Source organism: Hippocampus comes, unplaced genomic scaffold (assembly GCF_001891065.2).
Source record: "Hippocampus comes isolate QL1 unplaced genomic scaffold, H_comes_QL1_v1.1 scaffold36, whole genome shotgun sequence".
NCBI classification, from domain to species: domain Eukaryota; kingdom Metazoa; phylum Chordata; class Actinopteri; order Syngnathiformes; family Syngnathidae; genus Hippocampus; species Hippocampus comes.
In genome coordinates, this window is record NW_017805695.1 from 2,844,040 (window position 1) to 2,857,165 (window position 13,126).

Below are 13,126 nucleotides of genomic sequence, written 5' to 3' on the forward strand. Positions count from 1 at the left end.
GATAGTAAAATTATTACTACACATCACCAACATTTTTACCTCAATTTTTTTATGAGTAATTTTATTGCAGAATGTAATAAAGGTGAGGGAAACTTTACTCAATTTATTTCATAGCTTTTGCATTAGGGTACTCACACTCACACCTCGGGACAATTTAGAGTGTTCCATTTAACCTGCCACGCATGTTTTTTGAATGTGGGAGGAAACCGGAGCCCCTGGGGAAAACCCACGCAGGCACGGGGAGAACATGCAAACTCCACACAGGAAGGCTGAAGCCAGAATCGAACCCTGCACCTGTGCACCGTGAGGCCGACGCACTAACCAGTCGACCACCGGGCCGCCCTTTATCTAAAATATCTGATTAAAATTGACCCACTTATAGTGGCTGTAAATTGCGTCATTTATTGGGTAGATTCTATAGGTTGTTTTTTTTTCACAGTGTATACTGCTTTTACTCATTAAGGTCATAGGGGTCGAAGCCTTTCCCAGCTGATTTTGGGGAAGCGATGGGGGGCACCCTTGGACTAGATGCAAGCCAACTGCAGCACACTTTTGTATGAATTGTACTAATGCAGTAGATGCATAAGGAATTTTTTTCTGAGAGGGGAGGGGAAAGGAGGATCTATTCAGGGATCGGTTAAGAGTGAAGACCACTATTTAAGGAAATACGGTACTATAGAATCGGTGCACATTTTGGCTTAATATGTGACACCGACATTGGCAAAGTTGTAATAATTTTATTTTTTTTTTCGTGTGAGACAAAACGCTTTACGGCCACAACTGTGCAACAACTGGAAGTATCAGTTTGAAAGTGATTACTGGGCAGATTTAGCCCTCCAGGAATTGAGTATGTTTATAAACATCTAGGGTGTTTGGGGTAAACCTCATGACAGTGCTGCACAATAGTGAGTAAAACCCTGAGATTTAGTAAATATGAGCTTCTATTCTGAACCATACGGTTTGTGCAAATGGGCTTTGTGTAATACTGTATGCCTTGCTGTAATTTGCCTGTCACTCAACTTACTAAATCGGCTGTAACAAAAAACAAACAAACAAACAAACAAACAAAAGAAGGCATTGCTAGAAATACACTTACGCATTTGTCTTCATACAATTTTAAGAAAATAATTGCGTCACCAAAGTGCCACCATGGCTTTGCCTGCGATATGTGATAGCTGATTTGTTTACAATTCTTGTGCATGTCTCTGTTTCAGTTGGACTTTAGACACTTGTCCACCTGACCGGAGCACAAGATTCCGCAACCGTTTCTAATGTAAACACAACAAAGTCTATCGACTCTGTATTGGATCAGAATTCTGCCCGGCATTTAAAAAAAAAAAAAAAAAAAGCCCGTAGAAAATAGCATCTCACACCGCTTTGCACCAGCAGGTTTGTAAAGCCAGACCTGAACTGAGATCAACATCGAATCACCCGCTCTGAAGAGTGTCAGAAATATTACCAAAGAATGATTAATGAGTGGCGGACTATTTCCTTCTGAGAGAAAGATGGGTTTTCAACATGAAGGCATCTGTAATAAAAGACAATGAAATTATTATTATTTGATCATGAGGACATTACTCACTAAGTGAACAGTAAATTTAATAAATTAAAAAATATGACAAAACAACAACTTAGAGGAAATGGAAAAAAAACAAGAATTGAATAAGTGGTCATGTTTTTTGGAAGGCACTCATCTCCTAAAAGACACACATTCAGTGTGTGTGTGTGTGTGTGTGTGTGTGTGTGTGTGTGTGTGTGTGTGTGTGTTTGTCAGCGTGTCTGTGTGAGTGTGTTTCTCCATAAATTTCTGTACTGGTGAGGACCCTCTTAGGATTGTCTGCTAAAAAAAAAAAAAAAAGCGACACGTTGAGGACTATGGCTAAGGTCAATGTTCCAGGTTAAAACTAGACTTATGTTCATCTGAGCAAATGAATTCCTTGGAGGTCCTCACCAGCATCAAAATGTAAACTGATTTCTATATTTGCTTCCCAATAATTTCATTTCTGTGTTTGGAAAGGTGAGGACAGTCCATGCACAGTGTAGAAGTAGTAGTAGTAGTAGTAGTACTAGTAGTAGTAGGAAAATTAAAATTGCAAACTTTAAAACCACAAAATGAAAAACAAGCAGAAAAACAAATCCCAGATCTGTCGAAATATTCATTTCAGTCTCTTGTCTAGATTGCAGTGTCTGTTTGTAAAAGGTGGGGGGCGCCTGCTTGTCATGAACCAACCAACACTTCCATGATGTGATCAAGTTCTGTCAGATCAATTTTAAAAGGCTGATTGGCTGAAACCTGTGGGGTGGGGCTACTGTACGGAGCCGTTAGGGATTTAAGGAGGTCATCCGCCGTCACCACCGGGGACATTTTGGTGAGGCTGGTGCCGGCCGACACGCTAACCACCCCCGCCGTCACGCAGGGATCAAAATCGTACATGGACGTGTCGATGTCGGCGAAGAGGACGTCGTCCAGCGCCAGGTCGGTGAGGAACCCAGAGGGTGTGGAATGGGGGGAATGAGAGGGGTAAAGGTCAAGGGGGGCAACGGGGGCCACTGCGGGCAGGGCATCCATCGGTCGAAGCTCGGCACAGCAGCCTTCTGCTAAGGAGACACAAGCTGCTTCGGTTTTCGAGCCCGACGTTCTGCAGTCCTTTGCCGGGCCCAAGGATGCAGGGGACGAGGCCGTCAAGTGGGAGGCGTGGGTGAGTGTGGTGGGAGTGAGGGAGGTAGTTACTGTCATTGAATTGGCTGCTGCGGTCCTGTTTATGGCTGTAGAAGGACGTAAAGCCATGTCACTCACGTCACTGGACGAGGCAGGAGGCGGAGAGATGGCGGCGGACGTCTGACTTTGTAACGGGGGAGGTGAGAGAGGGGGAGTGGGCGGAGATGACGTGCAGAAGGAAGAATCCGCGCTGTCGTCCTCCAGCAAAGACGCTGGCGTGAGGCAGACATCCAACGGAGGCGGGCAGGCGGGGGGCACAGACGGGTGTGGCGAAGGTGGAGGAATGATCATAGGCATCAACAACGCGGAAGGTGGGGACACCTGGGCCGTCACCGCTGCTGACAGAACTCCAAATGTGGGCGGGGCCTCACGGAAGCCCTCGTCCATTGGATCGTCGGGCGGCGGCGACGGCGGCAGAAGCAATGGCCGCAAGGAGCCTTCCTGCTTCAGTTCGTCCTGGATACGCCGCAACATGTTGTTGATGAGGACGCGACGCTCCAGGCTGGGCTCGTTCAGTGGCCGCTGGCTGTACAGCTTCATTAGTGAGATGTTGAAGATGGTCTGCCTCTGAAGGGTGTACGACACCTTGGACAGGCCCTCGTGGCCCAGGCCGAATCCTCCTCCTGCCGCCGACGCCTCCAGCGTTTTGCCTTCCAGCACCTCTTCATCCTCATCCAGTTTTCGCTTGGCACCTTTACTGAACATAAATCTGGAACGCAAAGAGAAAAAAAAAGGCAAATTATGGAAAGTTCACTTTTAAATTGCTTTGCAAATATCAGGAGTTCCTGCCCAACTATCAAGTGTGAAATTCATCAACCAAATCCAATGGTCCCCCAATTTTATTTTTTTATAGACATACAAAGGAACCACAAATGTCATTAATTAATGTAGTATGTATAGCTAATAGAGGTGTACATCTCTCCAATTAAAGACGATTCAATTATCCCGATGCATGGACAGTTCCGTGAAGGGGAAATTATCCACTTCAGTTTGATTCAGTACGATTACGACTCGATTCAATATCATACTGCTCAAATTCTTGTTGTCATTTTCCAATGTGAATGAAGTTGACAGTAATGTAAATGTGGCATTTTCTTCACATGTTCAGACAGACAGACAGACAGACAGACAGACAGACAGATAGATAGATAGATAGATAGATAGATAGATAGATAGATAGATAGAGATTTTTTGGTGGGTTTGGGCTGGAACAGATTAATGGCATTTCCATTCATTTCAATGGGGAAAGACGATTTGAGATATGAGCATTTTGAGTTAACAGTGTAGTCACAGAACTACTTCCACTCGCATGTCAAGGCACCACTGTACAGTGTTTCATGAGGCTGTTTTAAAGCAGTGGGGTTATTGCAACAGTAGTTTGATTAAAGCAAGCATTTAAACCAAAGAGCAGATAGAATAGGAGCCTTTTTGCTACAAACTGGGGCCCAACACATACACACACGTGCATGCATGCACAAACACACACACACACACACACACACACACACACACACACACACACACACACACGCGCGTTATGTAATAGCAGCGTTGCCTGCTGTAGTACAAGACCATAGGCCACATTTGAAGCCAAACCCCTTCCACCCTCCCACTATGTGAATACAGCACAGAGCCGCTCAGTGTGCAAGACATACCGCCACAGACACAAGACAGAGACACAGTATATTAAAAAGTGCAACTATTCCAGCGGTTTGAAATACTTTTCCTATCTGATTGGAGAAGAGCAGAAAAAAAAATGAGACAAACAACACTGAAAGGGTGAATACAGGCATCACTGCAGTATGTTTGATTCTAATCCAGGCTGACAGGCTCATAGAGCCAGCCGCTATACACACACACACACACACACACACACACACACACACACACACACACACACACACACACACACACACACACACGCGCGCACACACACACAGGAAGTGTGAGCTGCAAGCCCAGTCGCCATGACTGGTTGGTTGCCATGACAAACAAATTCAGCTGGGAATTCACCCAAAGAGATGACAAAGAACGACCGAAATGGTGGAGGGGGTGGCTTTGGGGTATGAAGGAAGAGGAGGAGGAAAAGAAGGTGGAGTCAAAGGTAGGAGCAGAATGAGCAACATTACACACGGCAAGTGTATCCAGCAGGCAACATGAGAAAAATCATTTCGCCTTACCATGCTGGCTGCTGCATGCTGCTTAGGTCAACAAGGGGGTGATCAGATCACACGTGCGCAAGAAATGACTATGCTTTTCATAGAACTGAGGCTTCATTCATGAACACAAGTTCACCCAAAACAGACAGCTCACCGAAATAATGACTCCACTTGAAACTTATGTTCTAATGTACTGGATATATCAAGAAGTCAGAACACTCTCTTGAGACTTTAAGGCCATTCGTAGCAGGGTACCACCAGAGAGGACTGAGGCACTTGTAAACGCCCTGCTGAGTGACAACTTTCTATTCAAGGCTTATTCAATGGTAGTGCTAGTTTCAGGGTGTATGCTTGTCTCAAGTGCAGATAAATAAGGGCACAGATATATTCACTCTTCGTACAATGCTAGCAGTTCTCGACCACAACAATAACTGTGTCAAATACTGGGGTTGGGATGCCCCTGACGTGACACTAAATTAACTGTTGTGGGTGTGTGCCGTATTCAATTGGCTCAAAACCTCCACCTACCTTACAAAACCTCGGTACGGAAAGCGTTTACAAAAGGATTCATTCTGACTGTGTTTTGCTTTTCCACTCGCTTTTGTAATACCTATTCAAGCCGACGTCACGTATGACGTCACACGGGAAATGATTGCGCAGGATCTCGGTGTACCTCACAGGTCTTCAGCTCAGCAAAGTTGAGCGTCATGCTATTTCTTTGTTTTTATGGAGACCTTTTTTAAAACAACACCTATTTCAAAAGGTGGTGAAGCATCAAATGAGGTGCCAATAGAAGAAGAACATAAGAGAAGAACGCAGTTAGTCCCCAGCATCACAATACGCAGAGTGACTTGTAGGTAGCGTGTTGCTTTTTTTTTTTGTTGTGCTTTAATGCTTACATTATCGTGGTGAACTTGTTTTTATACCTTTAAGGAAAATGATGGATGGATGGACAGTTAAGAATGTAAAAATGTTCCACTGATAAAGAAACATTTTAATTGAAAGGCTGACTGACGCATCATAGAATCTCTTTCGCGTGTTTGCGCTTTGCGATGTTGTTGCTTAGAGAGAATAAACTAATCTGACTTCTGTGGTGCCGACATACGTACATTGCACAAAACGGGGTTGTCGTTAAGAAGAACATTAAAGAGTGAGCGGCAATAGTTTGAAAGCAGTTTGCCTGCGTGTGTGACTGAGAGTGGAAGCAGCTGCGCATGTGTGCCTGTCTGACTCATGTCAGGGTGTTTGGACTCAAACTCAACCACTTATGCACGCAGTGTACAGGGCTGACATACCAGAGGTGCCCCACCCCTTACATTCCACTTCAGTGTCGTCCTCTTCCCTTCCCGTCTGCCCCACCTCTACACTTTTCTGCTTTGCTTTTTCATTCTATTTCATCCCATGCCTTCTCATCATCTCACCACCTCACTCCCCCCCCCCCCACACAAATAAGTTCATGCTATCTCAGTTTGAACGGACAGATCACATGACTTTATGTAATGAAAAAGTGACAGACGTCACCATTCTGATCCTTGTTGGGAGTCTTCAATTAACCGAAGAAACATTTTTGGGGAATGTGGGAGGAAGTTGGGAGTGCCTGGAGAAAACCCACACAAGCACTGGGAGACAATCTGAACTCCACACAGAAAAGCCAGAGCTGGATTTGAACCCGCAAACTCAGAACTGTGAAACAGACGTGCTATAGACTAGGGCTGTAGCTATCAAATATTTTGGTATTCGGATTTCGTGTTGAAAATTCGATCAGATAATCGGGTATTTGAGCAAAAAAAAAAAAAAAAAAAACACTTTTCCACTTACTAATGAACGATCAACTGGTCTGCATTTTTAGATATTCAACATTTTGTACTTAAATTTAACCTTACAGAGGAGCACACCATTTTAGATACATTTCTACCCATATATTTTGGTCTATGAGATGAAATGACGTCAGTACTACAGCAGTGATTACACTTGAGAAAGGCTGGTTTGTTCAAAAGTGATCAGTAGGAACTGCGACTGTGTCAGGTTGTCATCAAAGTGTGCAGAGGTCATTTACCTTGAGCTTTGCCAGCAGCTAGCACGAAACGCTGGCAACACGAACCATACACTACAGTATCAGCATAATTAAGTCGTTTTTATAGCGCCCCTAATTACTGATTGAACATTATTTCAGGATAACGTTGTGTCGGTAGCAACAGGTTGTTTTTCAAGCCCCAAACACAGTCTGGAAAACGAGTCAAGTCAGCCATAACGCCACGACACACTGGTAGGAACAATTTCAAAATAAAGGCATTCCAAGGCATTGGTGTCCAGTGATAATTTTAAAGTTTGAGCCCTGCGAGTCCCAGGGACTCGCTGATCAGAAAAGTATGAATCCCATTATGCATTTAGAGTCCCAAATTTTGAATTCTGAAATGGTCTACTTATTCAATTGCATGTGATAATAACACAAACAACAACAATATACATTGATAATAGGTTTATTTCTTATGCTGCAAAATTTTTTATAATTCAGGCATACAAGAGTTGCTGAAAAATAGGTTCTTATTTCATCCCATGGTTCAGTCTTTGAGTTCATAAATTCTCCTCTCTTTACTCTGCTTCCAATGATGCAAGGCTTTCTCAAACTCAACTTATCATCACAAAAAACGATCCAACTTTAGCTGCTTCCTCTGTGATATCTCTGCAATAAACTTTCGCAACACTTGTTTTAACGTTACACAACTTGGAAATCGTCTGCTTCCCGCGAGGTGAAGGCCGATCTCGCCAATCTCGTCTCGCGAGAACGGAAATCTTATCACGCGAGATCAAAACAACAATGGCGGCGATGGTCAAACTGCGATTGTTGCTGGAAAAAAAGATTTACCGTAGTTTTTTTTGTTTTTACTGGGAAATTTTCTTGCGTCCCAAAAACACACATTATTTGGAACTGTGCGTCCCGCGGGAAAATTATGCGTCTAGGACGCGGGATGCAGAGGTAATGAGATGGCTGGGTGTCCATATATTATTTGGTCGGGTAAGGTTGAATTTGAAGTTGGCCTTCTTTTCGTGTTGGCGGCGTGTTTGTGAGATGTACAGCATTAGACTGTGCGATATGATCTAAAAGTATATCACGATATAAGTATTTTATATTAGTCTTTTTTTGTTTGTGTGTTTTTACTATTGAGAATAAGGAGCTGGAGAAAAAAGGCAGAATTTAGGGAATTTTATTTTAACATATAGCACTTAAGAAGTCGACCTAACTATGAAAAAGTCAAATAAACGGGTCAATATAGAGACATATTTAATTAAAGACAGGAAACTCCTTGACTCGTATACCACGTGTCCATCCGGGGGTATTTAATTGAGTTACTATGCAAGAGTTGTATTGGGACGACTGGTCATTTATTTGAACAAGATTATGCCATTGTCTCGTGCTGCGCGAGTACAGTATGTCGCTTCTTTGTTGGTTTGGATGCTTCTTCTTTGTTGGTTTAACTGCTTCTTCGTCGTGTTTAGAGGAAGCTGTACATTTGCCTAGAGCACGCATAATGCCATAGTTGGGGGTTTGCCTCTAGATTTTTTTTTTTTATATCAAACATTTTATCGAAGGCATTGTCTGTTGATATCGATTGCGTGTCTATCGCGATACATAGTGCGCTATCACCTAGCCATAGTACAACAGGAACAACTGTTGCTACAGTTGGCGTGACTTAATCCTGACAGTGCCCACGTAAATAAGCAGGTATTTGAGTCAGAAAATATGCCTCAAGGATTCTTTTTACTCGAGGACCCGTTCCAACACAATCAACTACTATATGCATTATGTCTCCTCGAATTAATTATCCATCCATCCATTTTTTAATCCGTTTATCCTCACAAGGGTCGCGTGCGTGCTGGAGCCTATCCCAGCTGTCTTCGAGGAGTAGGCGAGGTTGCCAGCCAATCGCAGGGCACACAGACAAACAACCAGTCGCGCTCACAATCACACCGAGCGACAATTTAGAGAGTGTTCCATTAACCTGCCATGCATGCAGGCATGGAGAGAACATGCAAACTCCACGCAGGAAGGCTGGAGCCGGAATCGAAGCCTGCACCCTCGGCACTGTGAGGCTGACGTGCTAACCCATTACCATTCAGTTCGTCCGCGAACTGCCATCTATAGTTTCATAACGGCCCTCTGAAGGAAACTCCGATGTGACCTGCAACAAAAATGAGCTTGGCAGCCCTGGCCTATACACACGAATATCCTCCAATGTCCTGATGTCAACCCAATCGCAGGCTTTCAACTGGAAGTTTTATCAAAACAATCAAATATTTTCAAGTCTTAACAACTGAACAGAGATCCTGAAAGGAGAAAGTGGCCATTTTGATCTGAATGTATAAAAATATGTCCAAAATCATGCCAGGGAATGAGTTTTTAGACAAACATACTTAAGTGCGTGCAGTCGCAGTGAGTGTGTTAGAATGTTTTGTGCAGTAGCGCAGAGCGAGTGGATGGACTGCAGTGATATTATGATCCTGAAACCGGATACCCTGGTTTCCATGCCTGTGCTACACATCCACCCCTCCCCCTCGCATATACAGTGCTATTTCAGGTTCTGGATGCACAAAGTAAAGAGACTAACTCACACAAGACACCGCTGAAGATGAATGTAGCACAACACAGTGCGTGTGTAGTTGAACAAATTCAGCGGCACATTCGGTCAGGACTTTGCTCAAATTGCCCAGCTTTGCACTCTGACATGCAGCTCAACACATGAAGACGACAGTGTGTGTGTGTGTGTGTGTGTGTGTGTGTGTGTGTGTGTGTGTGTGTGTGTGTGTGTGTGTGTGTGTGTGTGTGCGCGCGCATGCCAACAAGACACACAAAGTGGTCGCCATAAACACATTCCAAACAAAACCAGAGGATGAGCAACTTGAGATTGTCTCCTGAAGAGACCCACCCCACCCATGTTTTGAATATAAAATGGAGTACAGCGCTGCCTAGGGGTGGGCGATAGATATCGTCCTCGATATTAACGTCAAAGATGTTTTCACGATGCGCGATTTTCATTATCGATAATTAATACAGTGTCCAAAGCCGTACAAAAACGAAGGGGTCCACTAATTGGCTGCAAATGAAGAGGAAGTGATGCAATCCCCATTCGGCAAACCTGCATGTGTCGACGGCCAAGTCAGAGGAATTGATAAGTCCTCATTTTGCAAGGGTTTGACAAGACTGACTTCGGTCAAAAAAACAAAAAAGAAATTGTACGATGCACCGTGAAAAACAATTCGCCAATGTTTGTGATTTACCACGAACTATGTGAAGGATTACATGATTTTGCGACTCCACTACCGCTACAGAAACACGCCCATGAAACCCTCTTATTATTTTTTTTTCATTCTGACTGCTGTAGTAGCTGCAAATGGTAGACATTTACATACTACACATCAGACTTTGCTGATATCTCTCATGAAGGAGAAGCTAGATTAAATAAATTGCCAGAGATATTCTCCAAAATCAATTAAAACACCCCTTGAACCAACAAGATTTTAATTCTCTCCTCTTTCATCGATAACCATTTCAAATAACAAAGCGTATGTAGGAACAGTTGTTCGAACTGCATTACTGTCGATGTTTTCTGTTTTTCTGTTCTATCATATTTGTTATTTTATGTTGAATGTTCTGTAAAGCACTTTGTCACAGCTGCAGCTGTTGTGAAAGCGCTATATAAAAAAAGATGCAGTATATTGAATTGTTTTTATTGCCTGCACATAATTTGAAATTCTTTATTGTTAAATATTGCCATAAAAATGGTTGTACGTTTTGCAGAAGATGTATCGAAAAAGGTAAAATGCAAACAAGAGTTGGTCAGAAACGATGTCTACTCATAACCATTCTGTGAGGCAAGTGCAGATTTCCAGTATTTGGGGGGATAACATCATCAAGTGGTGGCGATCGAGTTTTTGAAAAAATAACGAGCTATTTGTTTTTAGCCCATAGTGCCCACCCCTAGTGCTGCTTTGACTTACGAGTTTAAATCGTTCCATGACCACACTTCACAGTCAACACACTTGTGCCTCAAGTCATCTTTCCCCATTGAAATGAATGGAAATGCCACTAAACTGGTCCATCCTTCCCAAAAATGCATGTTTCATCATAATTGTCATGTGTTATGTGTGTTGATAATAAAAACAGTACTTTATATTCTTAAATCATTGTATGGCTCTTTCCAATGTGTGGCCACCAGGGGGCATTACAATCCAGGCATATGAATATGCACAAAGACGATCACAATTGCTCAGTAAGCTGAGGTAATATTAGTCTTTTTTTTTTGGAAAGCGTAAAGAATATATGCCTGTGCGTATTGCTATATTGTCTGTCTATATGTGCTGCTGCACCATTTGTTCAAATATCTGTCTCTTAAAGAGTCATAACACCCCAACATCGATGGTTTTTGTCAGGTTGTCAATGGCATTTTGAACTGTGTTAGTATTAAGCTAGCAGATTTCGCAAAGCAGTTTTCTGGTTGTTTGAAATACAGGCCTAGTCCTCCATATTTGACATTTAGTTTGACGGTAAAATTCAAATTACAGTGGCAAAAAAACTTTAAGCATACGCTTGCCCACTTTATTGAAGAATTGGTAACTATCTCCAAACAATAAGACACAAACAAACAAATAAGTGTCTTAAATTTTGCTCACAAGTCAAACCAACAAATAAAAATCAACAGCTCATACCTCAAAAACTTGCAAGTCGAAGTATCCTGGTCATTTGTTGTGACCAAATTATTCAGGATTTAGTAACAGACTGATCCAAACAAGTACATTGAGTTAACATCATGGTGATACAAACTTCACCTGGGACATATTTATGTTCTTTGGTTGTGTGCGTGTGTGCGCACGTGTTTGTTTCTGTCTCACGTCATGATATCATTCACATGACAGAGGTCAGCTGCGTATCAGACCGCAAGTTCACAACACTACAGCGTCCTGCATAATGACAGGCTTCGTTACAAAGCACAACAGTTTCTACTAGACGTCCTGCAGAGCATATTCACGTGGAGATAGTGGACAGGCCTGTGATGCTCATGTGAGTGAATACAAAATTGATTACGTTACAACAGAATTTGTATTTGTTTTGTCCGTATGCTGATTTCAATGGAAAATGCGTGTTTACTTTAAAGTTAAACGAACACAAATGTGTCCTTTAACTTTCAGAGGATGGATTTAAAAAAAGACAGCATGGTGGATGAGTGGTGAGCACATCCACGTCTTGGTTATGGGGTTGAGGGTTCGAATCCGGGTTCCAACCTTCCTTTGTGGAGTTTATATGTGCCCACTGTGCTTGTGTGAGATTTCTGTCAACTGTCCTTAGTTGTCAATGTGAGTGTAAATGGTTGTTTATTGAATGGTCCCTGCGATTGGCTGCTGACCAGTCGAGGGTGCATCGCGCCTTTGGCTTTGGGCGTGAGGCACCGATGTGTAGCCTCGAGCACGTTAAAAACCCGAACAGTGATAAATAAATGGAAAAGAATATGGATGGATGAATGGATTTCAATATACTGTCCTTTTGATGACTGACAGCAACAAGGATTGGAGGCAAATTTTAAATATTATATCTAATTTTATTCCCCTTTTCAAAAGGAAAACTTTAAAACGACTGAAGAAAGTGCTTCAGTGTCTGATTAAAGCAGAACACGCATGACGCATCATGAGTACTGTATGTTAACACTGAACAATGAAAAGCGCTTTCTGGAATGACATCCATTCGCAATAATAGCAGCCACTGAAGTGTTTCTTTCCTTAAATTATTATCATTAGGTGTATGAAGAGAAAAGACAGAGGAGTAAGTAAATTTAGGTCAGCAGACGTGTCTGCATGCTGTGGAGCACTCCTCTCTTCCTTGCTAGCCTCTGGTGGGAGAAAACGCATCTTGACACTTCCAGCGACAGCCCCAGGAACTACTGAAATCTACAACCTCAATCTGTCTTGTCAATGGCTGCTCCACTACTGCAGTTGACCTACCATACTATTCAAGTGTACATGTCTTAACATGTCAGTACACCTGTTTTACGACTGCAGTATACCTGCTACACACCTGTCTCATTACAGCAGTTTATTTTCCTCTTATTACAGAATGACTCTCACGACTATGGCATCCCTGCCTTAATGATGGAGTGATCCTGGAGTATATTCACCTCCTAAGTCCAATATATCTTACCTGCTATTGTAGTGTAGCTGGCTTAATACGAAAGTATGCCAGCATTATTACTGCAGTGTA

At 42.8% G+C, this 13,126-nt stretch overlaps 1 protein-coding gene across 2 annotated transcripts in view; it reads right to left on the reverse strand.

The window, feature by feature from the left end:
• Nucleotides 1-422: 422 nt before the first annotated feature.
• Nucleotides 423-13,126, reverse strand: part of sertad2b (SERTA domain containing 2b) — a 30,038-nt gene continuing 17,334 nt past the window's right edge. For both annotated transcript variants that reach the window (XM_019882206.1, XM_019882207.1), the window contains exon 2: nucleotides 423-3,428. In XM_019882206.1, the coding sequence (XP_019737765.1) occupies nucleotides 2,219-3,428 (1,210 nt within the window). In that variant the 3' untranslated portion in view covers nucleotides 423-2,218. The remainder of the gene's footprint in view (nucleotides 3,429-13,126) is intronic.